This window comes from Lytechinus variegatus, chromosome 9 (genome assembly GCF_018143015.1).
Source record: "Lytechinus variegatus isolate NC3 chromosome 9, Lvar_3.0, whole genome shotgun sequence".
NCBI lineage: Eukaryota > Metazoa > Echinodermata > Echinoidea > Temnopleuroida > Toxopneustidae > Lytechinus > Lytechinus variegatus.
Genome location: NC_054748.1, coordinates 2,620,001 through 2,638,223, shown reverse-complemented (window position 1 = coordinate 2,638,223; position 18,223 = coordinate 2,620,001). Strand labels below are relative to the sequence as shown.

Genomic DNA, 18,223 nt, shown 5'->3' with positions numbered 1-18,223 from the left:
ATTATCATCATTTATATCAGAATAACAAACAAGATGGACTTTCAACTGTTCAATGCTTTTCTTGAAACTAAGAAAGAAGAAACTGATGAAGCCTTTCTAATTGTAGAGGCAAATCATTCCTGCACTTTGTAGCCGACATTGTAAAAGGTTCTTTGCGGGTTTAAGCATTGTGACATTTGTATTATCATCATTTATATCAGAATAACAAACAAGATGGACTTTCAACTGTTCAATGCTTTTCTTGAAACTAAGAAAGAAGAAACTGATGAAGCCTTTCTAATTGTAGAGGCAAATCATTCCTGCACTTTGTAGCCGACATTGTAAAATGTTCTATGCGGGTTTAAGTTTATGTAACTGAAGACATAAGACAGGGTAGAGCAGGTCATGACCACAGACGTGATCAATGATTGAAGAACATATCAGGTGTTATATATTTAATCAAATCTTATTATTATATTACGAATCATGTCTAATATATGATCAGATCTGATTATTATAAAAAGGGTTACAGGTCATCACTTATAAACGACATAATCCTTCCTGATATGTATCAAATGTAATGTATTATATTTATATTTAAAAAGTAATAATAAATCAGCAAGATATATGAAAGGATAATACTATTACTACGTGGTTGGTTTGTATGCCTTGATAATTTTTACTTACATTTTGATCAGATGATGTGAACAATGGTGAAAGCGAAATCAATTTGATGAGTATGAGCATGGAGAAACTAGTAATTCGATGTATAAGAAAATGAGTTTAAAGAAGAAAATTCATGTCACTTTCAGTCAATATTTGAAAATTTAATTGCTTGATTAATAAAATAAAATATTTATAGATTTATCACCAAATCAATCCCAAACTTGGCAAACATAAATCACTATCAATATATCAGCTTATAGGCCTAATACAAAAGGAAATTTGACATTGACAATGTTTCTGCATGATGTCAGGACACAATCAGAATCATTCCATGAATACATTTTGATTTATTCATAAGTAAGATCCAATTAATAAGGAAAGGGATGTAAAACAGAAAATCCATAATTAGAAGAGTATGTGAAGGGGAAAGTTAAACAGATGAAGATTGAATGATCATTATCAAAAAGATTGTTATCCGCTCCACAATGATTTCTATCAATAACAAATCCTCATTTCAATGACAAATCAAATTTGTGGTATTGAAATATAGAAATAATAATTGAAACAATTTATATTGAACAGTTTATTTATAATGACTAACATGATAAGAAACAAATCCAATAAAGGAATGGTAATGACATTTTAAAACAGCAAAGCAACAATGAACTGAACATATCTCTTCATGCAAACAACAATTACAGCGATTTTTTTTTAATATTACAAGCACTTAATACAAGGGGGCTTTAAAATCAGGGGATGCCTAATTTGATAATTAATTTATACCCTTTTCCATGCCTGTTTGACTTTATTTCAAGATGTGAGCATGCCCACCCCCCCCCCAAAAAAAAAAATAATAAAACATGGAAAGGCTGGATATAATCCTAACTAAAAGTGGCGTGGAGCCAAATAAAGATCAGATTCCTGGCCCCAAGAAAGATTTTTTTGTAATTTTTTTTTTCGATCACTGCAACATGAAGAGCTTTTGGTTTGATTTCTACTTGTTAGCATACGTACCTGAATTCCAAGGGGACTCAAACTGTGCATTAGGCCAAAGGATAAAGTAGAAGACAACAATTGGTAATGAAGAATATATGTTCCTTAGGACGTTCAGAGAATTCAGTGGAGACACACATTTTTTTACACACTTTTTAATAATGAGATAAAAAGAGAACATCACATCACGAGTATCCATCAGCCATCCCCTTTAAAAAGAAAAAAAACGAGGGGGCCCCAGCCCCCCCCCCCCCCTTCGACTATTGGAAGAGATCCCATTTGTGGTGAGAAAAAACAGGGATTAGTCAAAGTCGGAGGAGAATGATAATATATCATATATAATAATAGTGGGGCAATCTACGCCGTTTGAGATTGTGAGATAGCGCCATCTATCACCACTAGGTTGAATACTAGTGCAGAGGGGTTGAATACTAGTGCAAAAACCCGTCGCCATGTAATTCGATCGCCCGCGCGCACAGTCGACTGGTTGAAGAAAAAAATAACGGAAACAGAAGCACCAGCATTTGCGCTTGGAAATAAGACAGGTCTGAAATTCAGGTAAATTCCATATTTCTATATATTTGAAGAAACTCGCAAAACGGGTTGAATACTAGTACATTTACAGCTTGAAGAGACTTGGGGGGAGGGGCGGGAGGGGGTTTGGGTGGTCCGCTTCTACCCATTCTCAAAATATAATTCCCCCACCTTAGTTTTGGATATCAGGAGAAATAATTCTAAAATGATATCTACAGATGTGTTCGATGAAACATGTAAACAAAGAGATATATGACATGAATGTAAATAATAAAAACAAAATAACAAACATATCTTACACACTGTAAAAAATGAAGTGCTAATTTAGCACTTACAGTGTTTGTATAGTGACTGCACTACGAGAGATGAATTCCTAGTTAAATTTTAAACTAGAAAATCGGCACTCGTCGTGCAGTCACTATAAAAGCACTATAAGTGCTAAATTAGCCCTTCATTTATTTTACAGAGCACCATTAATATAAGTTATGTCACAGTTCTATGTAGGCCTGTAATCATAACTAACCATTTAGTCATGGTTGATATTTTCTAAAAAAAAAAACCGCCTCCCCCCTCCATCCCCGAAAATGGTGATCATCTTCAGTAACAGGGGCATTTCACTTACTTTTGAATCTACCTCTTTGTCATGAAGGTCTGGAAAGCACAAGTCATCTTTCTTCAGTCCGGTTAGAGTCAACTCACAAACACTCGTTCGATTGCAAATTGCATCTAACAAGTCTGTTGATAACTTGACAACTAATCTCCTTTGTCCCTGTTGAAATATACAGAATGTACTCAGAATGAAAACAATTTATTTCCAAAATCAATAAAGCGATTCAAAAACAAAAATGTGGCAAGCTGAAAACAGGATTTAATAGACACGAGATGGGGTACATTATACCCGTTAAACATTTATATTAACCAGAAGTACGTTGCCTTCCATATGTTTGGTTCAGTTCACGCCATTGCAAGATTATTTTATCTGTGACGGAAATAAGATTTGATAATGCCGACTGCAAATTGCTTTATAAAAAAAAAAACACAGAGCTCCTTTTTTCTGAAGATACCCCGCATGTGCTATACAATTGTATATTAGTAATGAATGTTTATGAGTGCAATAGACAGAATACTTCATGAGGTCAAAGATGAAATGATCAATTCAACGAGGTGTAGCCGAGTTGAATGGATCATTATTTCATCTTTCACCGAATGAAGTATTCTGTCCATTGCACTCATAAACATTCATTATTTGTTTTATATGACACCTAACTATTGATTTTTTTAATATAAAAGTGATGAATTTCGATACAAAACATGCTCATGCAGTGCGAGTTTGGTTTGTTGATTGTTGCGTCATTATACCGTTCGCACTGCTATGCTGGCGCCTGCAGCTGCAGTCTTGGTGCGCGCGTGCAATGGACAAAATCGTATGGATCCAAAATTGCACGGTTGATGACGTCATTGCAAACTGGACTGAATGAACGAAATCAAAGAGCCAATCAAATCACAAGGATCTACCTAGGTGTCACATAATCAATAATACAAACATGACACTACCTTCTACACGAATAAAAAAAATCCTCCATTATATTATGTGTATCGCTCCATCCATTGACTTGGAGTCATAACATTGCCAATTTGGAGGATATTAGGTTTTAAATAACATTCCGAATTTAATTGCTTTATTGTTCTCTGCCACACGGGTCAGGTCCATCGCATGTTTTCACATTTCCCTAATCATTTCGGGGAATCGGCTACTGTTAATTATTGTTAATTACTTTTTCAATGTATTTACCTTGTTATGTTGAAGCGTTATTTTCATCCTGTTCTCAGCATTTATTTCTTCTGCCAGAGGATCCAGTTCGTCATCGGTAAAACAATCGATGATACTAGAATGAAACGTTGGCACTCTATTACATTGGTAAAGCTTGAAACTAATCATAGGCCAGGTTTCCCCGTTAAGTACTTGTTGGATTGAGCGAATCGTTGCTGACCCAAATCTAATTTTGTCTTAATGTTAATGTGTTCTCATTTTTTGTTATATATATATATAAAGACATTGATGCCGTTCTGGATAGGTCTAAAAGCATCGAGAATTTATCAATTATTGATATCTCTTGATAGTTAGGATATCATAGGTACTTAGGCTATGCAAAAAGTAAAGTTTGAAAATATTTTTTTGCACTTATTGGTCAAAATTACATAATGGGACACAATGCTATTTCGCTTATCATCTCAGGTGTTTGATTTTTCAATTACTTCTATCAAACCCTCTTATATGCTTCTCCCACTATACTTTTCCCCCTTAACCCCAGGAAACTGGTAGGGTTAAGGGGAGGGGAGGGGGCTTAGCCCCATCAATTTCCTGGGGTAAAGCTTAGAGCACTTCATTTTCACACTACGTTTTAGCAAAGTGGGCTAGCACGGTAAATAGTACGGTACTATCTGGCCCTGCAAATAAGCAGGGTTTGCCGGCTTATTGTGGTGCTAGCACACCAATTGCGGTGCTAGGGATTGCAATGTGAAACGAAAATGGGCTAAGGAAATATAGGCTAAGCAAAAGCCAATCAAAGAATCAAAATTGCACGTTTATCATCAATATTCATGAGCTGTAGGATCGCCGGGGTTAAGGCGTTAACCCCGTCTAAGCAGATAGTATAGGGTTAAGAAAGAGAGTGTGAATCCGAAGGAAAAATAATATGGGGTTAAGGATAGTATGGGTCTAAGAAAATGCAATGTGCAAAGCACAATATAGTACTCATAACACTCAGGGCAACTGGCGAAAGATGTGCACTCCAGGTACAAGGTTTCCAATTGAGCTCCCATCGTTTTGAAGAACTAACCCTTCGGGTCTGTTTCATATAAGATCAATTTTGGCAATTTTTACCAGAGGTTTCTCAATATGGAATTTTCACTGGTAAAAAAAATGTTTCTGGAGGTTTTGTTCATTTGCAAGAAACTTTATAGCAAAAGATTAATGCAACAGGCCCCTTTCCAGTTTGTGCAAGCTGAAGCGCAGTTCGCCAGGAGCTCTATTATTCAAGAAGTGACGAAATACATACTTTTCATCGCCGCTTTTTTTTTGCAAGATAAGGTCCAGGAAATTGATATGCATACAATTGAGAAAACGCCTTACCTTACTGTTTTCAAATGCTGGTGTTTTCTTAGATTTCGAAGAATAGATTCAGTGCGTTTGTTGCCCATCATCAGCTTTATGAAGGCTAGAGAGGTAAGTTGAGAGAATGTATCTGAGAAAAGTCTCCCAAGTAAATCAGGCTCTCCAATCAGTGGAATCAGATTGCTGTCTAAGGACCCTAGACCTCTTGTGTCTTCCTCTCCACGCTCAATTGATAACTCTTTCAGGTTGGCATGTGCCAACGTTTGAACTATCACCGGTGAGGTAGTTTGAAGAGTTGATACACTCATTTTTTTCAGCATAGGGAATGCCAATTCAATTCTTATGCCAAAGTTGTGTAATTTTCCAATCAGCCTATGATCTGTACATAGCAGTTGAACATTGCTGGTCGTTGTCCCGTCCTTGAGAAGGCAAGTCAAAAGAAAAAGACAGAAAAAGTTTGCAAATAAAATGAATCAAATTTATAAATTGTTAAAATCATCAACTGCACCATTTCCATTATGAATGTTAGTGATTAATCATAAGAATGCGACTATACGCATCAACAAGATATTACAAGATCGATTAAAATAACATGTAATCTAAATGACTTTCCTAATTCCTTAGTTGGGAAATTGTGTAAGTTTATTTCGCTGCTTCTTTGAAAGTAAAACATTTTCATGGTTACGTCTGCCAAAACCCGGTTTTGCGAATGAAACACCTTTGAAATATGGTCTAAGATGAATTTATAGAAATTATCGTGGAGATTTGTTTCCAGAAGCTTCAATGTTGTCAATGAGCTGGACGATAAAACTGCGTTGGCTATAACAAGAGATGTCGACGAGCCAAGCTTTGTTTTTCTTACGTCCAGTGTTTTCTGGCAGTTAACAAAAAACATAAATTATAATATTTGAATGAGTTGTGTGACGGTTGGATGGTAATGTCGTTAGGAAATAGAAATACCACTCTTAAACGATAATAATTATTAGAAACAATAACGTTTGCAATAGGAATGATCATTATAACTGTCACAGAAACGATAATGGCTATATTAAAAATATACAAAACTTTTGTTTTATCATTATCATTTTGATTCTGTTTTGTTTTTATTACTGTCCTTACTATTATCATCCCAATTGATATTTTCATAATCACCAATCATATTCATTGGCATAATCTTTCATGATATCATATTGTTTATTTCTTACTATTTAATGTGTATAATTATTGTTATTATTATTAGTAGTAGTAGTAGTACCATTATTTTCGAATATAAGAAAAGGTACTTGGTTTTATACTGGATGCAGTAATCAACTCTGATACCAGTATATTATGCACACGAACTATCAAAATATGGAAGTACAGAATATTTTTTTTTGTACATTTGACCAATATTATGAAGTAAATGAGAATGTGATTATATTTGACAAACCACTCCATGATGTTCGTTGATGAACAGGTATCCAGACACCGTATGCGCAGACAGCGCCTTGTTGATCGTCAAAGCTCTGTCTTCTGCATCTAGCCATTGTCCTACCCTCTTTGCAGCATCTTCGTGATATGCTTCGAAAGTGACGTCAACAAGGAAAGCAATATCTGTTTTCTTCCTCTTCGATTTTTTATTTCCAGAATACAAATGATGCAATCTATCTACAATGTCTAATCCTGCTTCCTTTAGCTGAGCAGCAGTGAAATAAAGGAGAAAACGGAACTCCTGGGGATTTTCTTCCAGCAATCTTTCCGTCAACCCGTTGTATTTTTGGAGATCAGATTCGTAAACAGAAGCAAGATAGAGAGCTGCCACGTATTCCTGGAACAGTTTATGAGGAAAGAAAACGCTTGCTGTTACGGCCTGGGAATCACGAATGGATCTTTTATGTCTAGGTACATGTTCTTGCTCTTTGCTAAGTATCCCTATTCTGCAACTTGTTGTCATGGCGTCCTTACAAGAGCTGAAGTCATCAACTTTGAAAACCAACTTCTTTTCAAGGAGCCCCTGAAATGCGACAGAACCGATCTGCTGGAGGCATTTTTCAGCAGCTTTCAATTCATTTTTCAATTGTTCTTCATTCAGAGTGTTGCTAGACTTCAATTTTGATAGATAATGGTCTCGTAAGAAAATTATCATTTGTTCAAATAATTGTGAGAATGTTTTCAGTTTGCGTATTATTTCTCGTTTCTCAACGCCGATGTCTTTCCACAAGACGCAAAGCATGGCTACATAGATTGGGAACGGGGCCATGTTCTCCTTGATGACGTCATTTCCTTGTATGAACTGCTGTAGATCTAATCCAGACTGTCTATCCTTTGCAAAGAATTTTCCGATGTATTTCGATACATTTTTAGTACTAAATCCCTCTACAGCAATAAAGCAATAACAACGACTCAGCTCCTGGTTGCATTTGATCTGATCTGCCCTCCATGGCCTCGTTGTTACCAGGACTGTGCACTGCTCAAGCATTTTCAAGCGTAGAATCTGAGAAATACCTGAAGTGTCATCGGTCGAGAGGTCCCCATTATACTCATCAAATCCATCAAGTATAATCAGAATCTCCGAAGGATGAGAATTCATGTAATTCGCGATCTGTTCGGGGCTTACGTTATTATTGTTGTGAAGATAATTTTTCATGATATCACCAATTGATTCACCCTTGATAACGTTGCGCAGTGGTACAACAAGTACCCAACTGAAGTGATTATACGCTTCCGATCCATTGGTCCAGTCCCAAGCAATCTTTGAACATAGCGTTGTTTTACCAACCCCACCTTCACCTTCAACTAGGAGACGTTTAGGAGGTACTCCATTAATCTTTGTAGTTAGAAGATCCTTGTATTCAAGTGATCCTTTCTTCTTCGTTATCCCCATTTCATTTCTCAGAAGAGTTAAGTTAGTGTAAATTTCTTCGAATTCATAGATTAGATCGAAAGCAAGCGGATCAGGCTTTATTTTACACATTCGTTCTCTATAGAATAACTTGAGTTCTTCAGCGCACCGAGAAACCTGCTCCTCGGTCATGGCCTGTTCGGTGGTCCCCTTGTTCGGCACTGAACGGACAATAAGGAAAACAGAAAAAATCCAAATATTTGTTTAATGGTCATACCGGGAGGGGGGGGGGGCACTTCCATTGACCAATGGATACCATGAGCGGCCATTGGTTCTCGAAAAGCACTCTAAACACGTATTTTCCATATTCTAAAAATGCACCTCTAAACAAGTATTGGCGTGTGAAACCCTACCCTTAACAAGTATTGGAAACAAAACGATACTCTTGGTAAGTATTCCGTAAAATGAACCCCTAAACAAGTACAGCGATATTTTATTGTTATGTCACGGGCCCGTCGATCGGTCGTCTGTTTTACCTTTACACATTATTAATTTTGCTTTAATATACGGCCCACTTTCTACACCTCGCGAAAATAAGACTCTAAACACTTAGTGTTGGGGGCAAAAAGGACATCCTTTTTAAAACATTTTAATTTTGTTTTATCATCCCCGCAAATTTGACCCTAAACGCGTAGCTTTCCTAGCGAAATATAAACAACAAAAAAAGTAAGCTCCCCCCCCTAAATCAAATTGCTGTAACTTTTGAACGGAATTATTTTGAGATAAGATATTTCATAGGTGGTTTTCTACACTCATTAAGCAACTCCCTTGTGAAAAATGAGATTGATCGGTTGAGTCATGCATGAGTAATTAAAGATTGAATTAAAAATGACCATTTTTGAAAGTCACCAGAGTTTTTCAGATTGTGCAAATACAAAGTTGGGCAAAAGTTGTTTTTAGGTGAATTTTATGGTGTTAATGCTGTTTTACTATCCATCATTTAGCTGTTGCACACACAATTTTGATATCGTATGTTCATGGTTGAGTGAGCACAATATTGGAGGGGCCGCATAAGCAGGGGGGGTTTGGGGGCCCCCACTTTTTTTCAAAAGCATGTACAAAAATGTAAAACTGACCATACGATTGTGATGTTTTGCATGGTCAGCCGCCACCCCCACACTTTTGGCTCAGCACCTCCCCGACACATAAAAACCGTTCCGTGGCCCCTGTATTGTGACACATCTTCATAGGGGTTTTTGGTAGTATCCTCTACTACTTGTTAGGTCTTATTAAAATTTGAAAATGTTGGTGGCTACCCTGATTATAGGCCCCTCCCCCATTTGTTTATTCTGGATCCACTGCTAAGTTTTCGATCGTGCTCGCTCAACCATGAAAAATGTTTAAAATTCGGAAAGTGTGTGGTGATAGAAATGATGGATGATAAAAACAACAGCAATTAGATTCACATTTGAAACCGAATTGCCCCCAATATTCAAATTATTACCCTTTAAAATCAGTCTGTGACATTGAAAATACCCATTATCTCACTTTGATGCATGCCCACTCATCCATAAATAAACAAATCGATTTCATTTTTTCTACAGAATTCTGCCCATAGGTTGATAAACATTACTGCCAAATGACATTGCTAACGACAGCCTTGAAAAAAAGTTCCACCATATTTAATAAAGGGTTACTCTTAAGGGTTATTCTTAAACATATTCACCCATAATGAACACAAGTCTATGAGAGAGGAAGTCCAAATTTTAGCAAATAGGAAATAAGGGTTTCTTTCATGGAACGTTTTTGTTACTTCTGCCAACAGTTATTTCATGAAATTTCGCACATGACTTCAGGGTAACACTTTCAAAAAGGCGCGATCACCAAAATAACAATTCGATACGGCACAGAGTGGGGCCAATGCCTTGAACTTTCTTTTCATTTGCATATTTTTTCGAATATTGTGTGCTCACCGATGCATTAAACATCGAGATTTTTATAAAAATAAAATCAAATGAACCATGCAAGCAGGTTTGTGACAGATATCCATAGTTACAAATTGCATTTTTTCCAATAACGTAAAGAAGAGCTAATCACATTCCACATGTTCATTCAAGCGTGAATGTTTAAACGCCTTTGAATCATTGAAGCATGTTAATTGCTCATGAACATAACGAAAAAATGATAAAAGATCAGTTTCAGTTACCAAAATGACACAATACTTGCCTTTGATATTTGAAAATCGTATGTTTTGTTTTCAATAAATGTTTATTGAATCATGAAACGATGAATACTGTTGAAGATACTCTTCCCAAAAATAATTGTCATCTTATTCGATTATTTTTATTGATAACAATATGTAAACAAATCAAATTATAGTAAATTAGGACTTGTGTTTATTCAACAGTGAAATTCAGCCCAAAAAGTTGTATCGTCTTGTAGAAAGTACTTTTTACAAGCCTTCTGACTATTTTTCATGATGAGAATGTGGAATCAGTTCCTTTAAAATGGAATCAAAGTCATGATATTTGGCTTGTGACTTTTGAAAAGTGACATTTTTGCCTTGCGATGGTGCTCACTGAAGCAAATACGTCCATAACATTTACTCAGAGGGTAGCTTATAAAATTACCTACACGCTCATGTAAAAAAATATATCAAAAACTCGCATTGGTTCGGAAATTATTGATGTTTGTTCAAGGGGGACTTACTTTTTTGTTGTGTATAGATACCCTTTTTTCATTATTTTTGTGTTTTAGACACCTTTATCACGTTACGTACGTAACGTGCCCTGTCTTGAAAAAGACATCCTTTTTACGTGTTTGTTTGGTCGCGCATGGTATCCACTCGTCAATGTAAGTGCCCCCCCCCCCCGGTTGGTCATAAGGGCATCTCACAATAATGTCCATGCATTCAACCAGTTTGCATTAAGGAATAATTGTCAAATGATAATTTCCGCCTTTTAATATGAAACCCGTCTGCATAGTAAATGTGTCAGAAATATTCTTAATGATTCATTTAGAACTCACAGTGCAGAATCTTATCTTTATACAAGAAAATGGGTACATAAAGATTACATGATGTTTGAACTGTGCGTGGTCTCTCATTGACTGTGTCTTATTAATACATAGTCTTAAAATATACGTTATCAGATATCTATTAATTGTTTTGCTACGTGGTACATAATTATTACGCTATAAATGCAATGAGTAGTTCATTACCATGTTATCATTCAAGTGGGTCTACTTTTCTAGACTACATTACAAATATGTGTTTACTTAAGAAATTCGACGGAAACAAAACATTATGAGTGGTCGAGGACTCGACATGGCGGTTAAAGTTGATAGGTGCATATTCTTTTTTAATATTTAATTCACATTTTTCGCTTGCTTATGTATTTTGTTGCGTTATTGTAATGTTAATCAATGCGCTCGAATTTTTTTTTTTCAATCGCTAGAATGTCTGTTTTGCCATATGTACTGAAAAATTGTACATTTTCTTTTTCAAACTTAAAGGTAATATGAAAAAGCATAACTTCATGTGAATAACTGAAATATAATTCACAAAGCCAATGCTAAAGGTATTGTTCTTTTGCAAAGCATATAATGTTAACATTAGAGAGAAAATAAGTTATTACTATTGTATAGACAATAGGTCGGCCGTCAGATGGTAAAACGTTCTATCTCGAAAATCGCTGTTCTGTGAAAAAGTGCATTGCGCCCATCCCGCTCCCCCACTCACCGAGGCCCATCGTGACGATATTGTTTTACACTGAGCTGTGATTTACATGGAATGGCTTAGGCTTGATTTTCATTTTGTTAATCATTGGGAGGTTGGGAAAAGTGTAGACAAACGAGTATTAAACGAAAAGTGAAATGTAAACCAACTTTTAATGATAAAAAACTTAGTGAAAAAATGTTGAAGATGTCTGATATAAACCTTTCTTCAGATTCAGTTATGTCCTCAGATCCAGTTGGCACAAAAAGGGTAAAGGTTGTGCTTAGTGTTTAAATTTCAGTTTGGGTGGCAAAATTGTTAGAAAATGCTTGAATGTATTTGTTTTATTTCAATTAACTTACAAGGGCAAGGAAAATGTATGAGAAATGTTTCGCAGGGTAAGATTGATTTCGCCCTCTCTCCTTGTCACAGCGTGAAAACGAGTATTTCTGCGCAAACAGATTTCTGCGAGCTTTACAAAAATGGAAAGTGCTCACTCAAGTGTAACATTCTGTCGACACTTTTACTTCAATTGGATAGATGAGACCCAAACCCAAGAATATAAGTGAAAAAATTACCAACATGTTCTATATTTTTTAATTCCAATGTCTTTTTCAAAGTGTAAACTTTTTTTTTTGATACGCACTGTACATCATAAGATGGTAAAATGGTAAAATCTTCTAAATAGACCAGGAACCCTAGTCGACTTGTAGAAATTTATATGTCGACATGGCGAGATACGTTATCTTGCCAAGTCGAGTAATTAAACATTTCATGTCGACATGGCCAAATATGAAGTGTCCAAGCATGGGTGTCGATCACGGGGGGGGGGGGATGGGGGATGTATCCCCCAATATTTCAAGTGGAGGATGGCCTGTATTATCATCGCCCAATAATTTAGGTAGACAAATATAATAATGATGATGAAAAAATTAAAAGTTTGATCACGATGATTATAGTATGTCATCAATCAGTTTATTTCCCTCCCAATTTGTGTATATTGTTATGAAATAAAAACATTCTTTTCAAGGACTTCTAAACAGATTGGTGGAGGTTCAAGATGAAAAAAAATGAAATGTTTATGTATATGATATTGACACATGGCATAAAAGGACCCCGACGAATAACAACTTTTGTTGATAGGGTGTTCCATCCCACCAGTGGTGAAGAAATCAATTTTAATAAATCATTAATTAAAAGGGTGGAAAATAAACGGGACTAAAAGGGTTGCGAGTTAAACGGGGAAACCCACATGGACGTAAATCCCAGAGGGGTAGATCTTGAAAAAGTAAAAATAACTTTTCTCAGATTTACCCCTCCCCAGATGTAAAAGGAGCTTTCCTGCTTTTCGACGAGTGAAGTCATGGCTTCGGAGCTCCATGACTCAAACACGCCTCAACTGCGTTGCAATGTGCCACACCCACTGTGCAATTTCATCCTTTTGTTATTTATTCCAAGAAAAAAAACCTTTGCGTTTCCATAGAGTATAGACTAATCACTTCATTCATTTGACTGGTTATACACACTTTACCGATGTATGTCATGGTAGTATTGTTATGAAGTTCGGCATTCAGTAAACCTTTGAACAAGAAAATGTACCAACAAGGAAGATGTGCACAAAACGAAAGTCACCCCTTCTTGCATATCAAAATACCTTAAATTGAACGATAAGTTTTGGTCAATAATACTTTGCAGGAGAGCATTGATTTCTTTATTACCTATCTATGGGGAAATGAGATGCCTATAGTCATGAAAGAGTGAGCCCATATCAAATGTAAAAATTTCACTTTTAAAAAGTCTTAATGGTCGTTTGGTGATCAGTAGCTCATATGCATGGTGCTTTTGTAGTATGCGGTTGGATGTAATTGATATTGATCATTTTATCATGTGACCCTATCAGATACCTCTCATGAAAATATTGAGGTTCAGTGAGCTCAATATAATATGATCATACTTTTACAATTTTTGATAGGTGAAATCAATTACTGGTTTCACAAAGAATAATCATTTATTTCGATCTAAAGCGTATCTTCGGATATGAACATCGGATTTTCTCTTTCCATGTTATTCTTGTTATTGTTAAGGACTTGAATAACTAAACTCGATAGATTTTTTCTTATTTTGGCAAAAAGAAATCTCTTTTGAGTTTGAAAAGAGATGAAAATTTTGCATTGTATATGATCAAACTCATGCGGTACGTAAATTTCATTTTAACACATGTATCAGCTGATATTACAAACTGATGGTTCAAGAAAATGGAGAAATATCATAACATGAAGTTGAGTTTTGATTGTTTTTATGTTAGTTTTTGTTTCCTGCACTTATAAAGCATTTAAAACATATTAAAATCCAAAATCGTCAAAGGAATGACGGTAAGCCCGGTGGCGCTCTAGAAGGCACACGGTTTGTAATTTGTGTTAGTCTTAATTTGTCCGAATCTGCATTTTATCATCATGCATTAAGAAGAAAAAAGATATTGCCAGTCGGGTTAGATCTAAAAAAAAATACAAGTACAGTACGCTGCAACAATGAAGGAATTTCCAAGAACAACATGCACATCAACCACTCCCAAATGTCCCAACTTGTGATTTTAGTGGGGGCAATGTTGAAAGATCCCCATCCACAAGAACATTTGTGTCAATCATCCCCCCAATCAGGAATACCGATCGACACTCATGAGTCCAAGGCCTGGCGAGTGTCCAAATAATTTAATGCGCGTGTCCGTGTACCTTCATTACGTAGCTGCAGCGTTGCTGCTCGACGTCCACGCTCGCGTCGGAGAGAATTTAGATCAACCGCGCTGTGACGTGGCGGTAAACTGGTCTAACTCGAAGATAAACTATTTTACCATCTGACAGCTATGATTAAAAAGCCTCACTTAAGAAGGTTGAAAGGTTAATGAAGAAAAATAGCTCGTTTTATCTCCAAACGATATTACCGACAACGGCGTAACTGAGATAAACTGGTCAAACTCGAAGATAAACCATTTTACCATCTCACAGCTATGATCAAAAAGCCTAAAAGAAGGTTAAAAGGGTAATGTAAAAGATAGCTCGTTTTATCTCTAACCGATATTACTGACACTGAAGAACACAGACATGATACATTTTTGTCGAAAAAATAAATCGTACTCACCATTCTCTTCAGTTTCAGATTTAAGATATTCTCCTGAAAGAAATGGAAATTTTTTGAAATGTTTTTCAACACGATTGTTTTATTTATCCACATATTTACATACTCCATCCAATGTACAACATTAATGTGACAAAGTCAGTGTCGATCAAACCAAAAATGTTAATAAAATACATACATTTGGCTTGCTATAAAAGGCCGTGTATAAGTTCAGGTTATTTTTTATGAGCAGTTGCAAGGGCTAAAATGAAAAGAACGGCTATTTAGTGGAGTGTAAGCTTGCAATTTACCAAAATATGTCGTAAAATGAAGGACAGCGGATAAAGCATGTTAATCTTATCCCAACATTTACAAGGCCATTGCATTGAGCATGGCTTTAGCTTGTTTAGGAAGACAGTATTGGAATACCCGACCATATACGCATATACAGTAAACCACTGTCGTCGGTATGCCTTATTGTATTTTCGAAAGAAACAATGGAAAAAATTGTTAAATCTGGTAAAAATTTACTTGAAAGTTAAGTGCAACTTGGGTCAGTGTATTACATACGTTGAAAAATATAGGATTACTAAGTAGTGATATATAAAAGTAAGAAAATTTTAAAAGAAGTTACAAGATCATTCAATGAAGAAAAATCCTATAATGACCCAAATCCAACATGACTCTAATCGGATTTTTTTTTATTCTTTTGGACTCATCTGTGTTGTGCATGTAGCATTCTTTAATTGAGTTAAATCAAGATATATGATAGTTATAAATACTTTAGACAGGGTCAAACACGTTGGAAGTTCTAACTGATAAATAGCGAACGATGAAGACAGTTTTAGTCTGATAAAATAGCTAAAATACAACAATGTAGTCACCTTCCAGTAGCCTTTTCTGAAGCGAACCCATGTTGGTATCTTTCAAAATTCCTCCGAGTACTGCCCTGCAGTCTGTGCCATCTCTCTGCCTGATTTTCCATCGGCAGAACAGTTCGATCAAAGCTCCTGGGATGTCTAGGAGACGTTTTGTCAGAACATTCTGGCCCTCTGTGTAGCTGAAGCCAAGACCGATGCACAACTCGTCGTATACGTTACCAGGAACCTCTTTCGCAAGTAATACAAGTTCCTTTTCTTGAAGAGTACTATCAATCGAGCAGCATTGGGGGAGGGGCAATGGACTCATGTTAAGATTTAAAGATCATTTATTAAAATGTATATATTTCAGCAGCATAGATGAGATTTTAACCTCTAAATGAGGGAGTGGGGGGGCTAGGGAAAAAGGACAAATGACATACAATAAAACAACATACAGCGGTCGGGTAAAAATTTTAAAAGGGACATATTGCACTAGTTTTTTTAAGGTGCCGTTATTTAATATTTCTTTTTCAAGTTCATTATTTAATGAAGTCAAACCAGTATGAAATTGAGACATCATGATCCAACATGGCAAAGAGTATGATTGTAGCTTATACACAATACACATGATGTCGATGTGATGCAAGAAGTACAGATTCATATAATTCTATCTTTTGAGGGTATGCTTATGTAAATACTTTGATAAAATTACCACATACACAATTGTCTTAAGTAAGTTCTTTTTAATCTATAATTCCAACTGTATTTACCCTTCATGAGGGCCTGGGTTGAGCTCCACATCCCCCGCAGTAACAAGCATTAACTCCTGTAGATTAGGTTGCCGAGGTAACTGTTCATCAACCGCTTCATTCGTGCCAGAGCCGTATTTTGATGGAGAGGCTGTGGAGGTGTGACACTCTCCAAAACTTCGCTCCCGTCGGGAAAAGGGAAGGAATGTGGAGAGAAAAAGTGAAAGTAAAAACAGAAAGACGACAAGGAAGGGAAGAGAAACAGAAACGGGAATACCAAATCCGGGAGAAAGGGGCAACAATAACGAAGAAAACAATAGGAAAATAACAGGAAAGCAAAAATAAAAGGAAGGAGACAGAAAGGAAGACAGAAAGGGGCGGGATAGGCAAACTCCCGAGGTTGGATGTGTCGGTGTACTTAATGAAGCGGAGTCTGTCTGAGATGTTACCTGTTGAGAAAAAAGCATGTCATGTTACCGGCGGGCGCAGAGCTGTCGAAGAACGCCATATGGCTAAGCTTTCATGTCATGCTGGGAAAGGGGAGGGGGGATAGGACAGGCATAAAATGAAGAGTAAGAAAACAGGAAGAAGAAATGTTAATGGGATAAGAGCCGGAGGGGAATAGTAAAACAGATAATGATCTCTGAGGTTATAATATTTGTTTTTTTCGCTTCCATTGCCTATTTAGTGCTAAGAAGATGTATGTATTCCATTGTTCTAAAAGTGACATCTCAGACATTTCATGCTCTTTTAGTTTACCTTCCCCATGGAAATGATTTTGTTAAGAAATGATCACAAATGTTACCAACCGTTTGACCAGATGGTTCATGATGTAACGTATCACTCCCTACACAACACGGCTGTGGTGAATCTTGACCCGTTTTAGTGCTTGGTTCGGCATCGCCTTGTTGATTTACCAACGAAGAATCACATGAATCCACTTCATCTTGTCTGGGCTTGTTATCTTGCGACCCTCCGTTAGAATCATCCTTCTTCGCTTTGAGTCGTTTCCAAAGAACCCTTAACCTCTGAATACGCTCTTTAAGCAATTCTTCTCTCATCTCTCTGACCACCCATTCTTTTATCCTATGGATAAAAGTTCCGATTCGGACTCTCCACTCACTTAAAGCCACGGGCATGTTGACGGAATCAGGCGACACTTTCAGGATAACAAGCTTTGATCTGGAAAGATAATGATACATTGCTTAAAAGACAAGTCCACTCCAACAAAAAGTCGAATAAAAAGAGACAAATCCAACATGCACAACACTGAAAATTTCATCAAAATCGGATGTAAGATAAGAAAGTTACGACATTTTAAAGTTTTACTTATTTAAAAAAAATATTTGTATTCACATCCTAGTCAGTGTGCAAATGAGGGAACTGATTGCATCACTCACTCACTATTTCTTTTGTATTTCATTATATGAATTATGGAATATTGGGTTTTTGGTGAAATAAGTTTTATTTCGCCCTGAACATGTGGATCTATAACATTGTATAAAATTTTATGCTTCATTCAAATTGGCCTTTATTGTCAAATCTGGAAATATCTTATAATTGAGCGTTGTGGCCCAGTGGATTAGTCTTCGGACTTTGAAACAGAGGGTCGTGGGTTCGAATCCCAGCCATGGCGTAGTTTCCTTCAGCAAGAAACTGATCCACGATGTGCTGCACTCG

At 36.4% G+C, this 18,223-nt stretch overlaps 1 protein-coding gene across 1 annotated transcript in view; it reads right to left on the bottom strand.

The window, feature by feature from the left end:
- Window positions 1-1,545: 1,545 nt before the first annotated feature.
- LOC121421323 overlaps window positions 1,546-18,223 on the bottom strand; it is a 19,395-nt gene continuing 2,717 nt past the window's right edge. Inside the window, exons 2-10 of the mRNA XM_041616008.1 lie at window positions 17,353-17,725; window positions 16,565-16,992; window positions 15,819-16,081; window positions 14,959-14,991; window positions 6,717-8,329; window positions 6,006-6,161; window positions 5,306-5,706; window positions 3,965-4,058; window positions 1,546-2,941 (exon numbers count right to left, since the gene is read on the bottom strand). Coding sequence (XP_041471942.1) covers window positions 2,699-2,941; window positions 3,965-4,058; window positions 5,306-5,706; window positions 6,006-6,161; window positions 6,717-8,329; window positions 14,959-14,991; window positions 15,819-16,081; window positions 16,565-16,992; window positions 17,353-17,682 — 3,561 coding nt within the window. The 5' untranslated portion in view covers window positions 17,683-17,725 and the 3' untranslated portion in view covers window positions 1,546-2,698. The remainder of the gene's footprint in view (window positions 2,942-3,964; window positions 4,059-5,305; window positions 5,707-6,005; window positions 6,162-6,716; window positions 8,330-14,958; window positions 14,992-15,818; window positions 16,082-16,564; window positions 16,993-17,352; window positions 17,726-18,223) is intronic.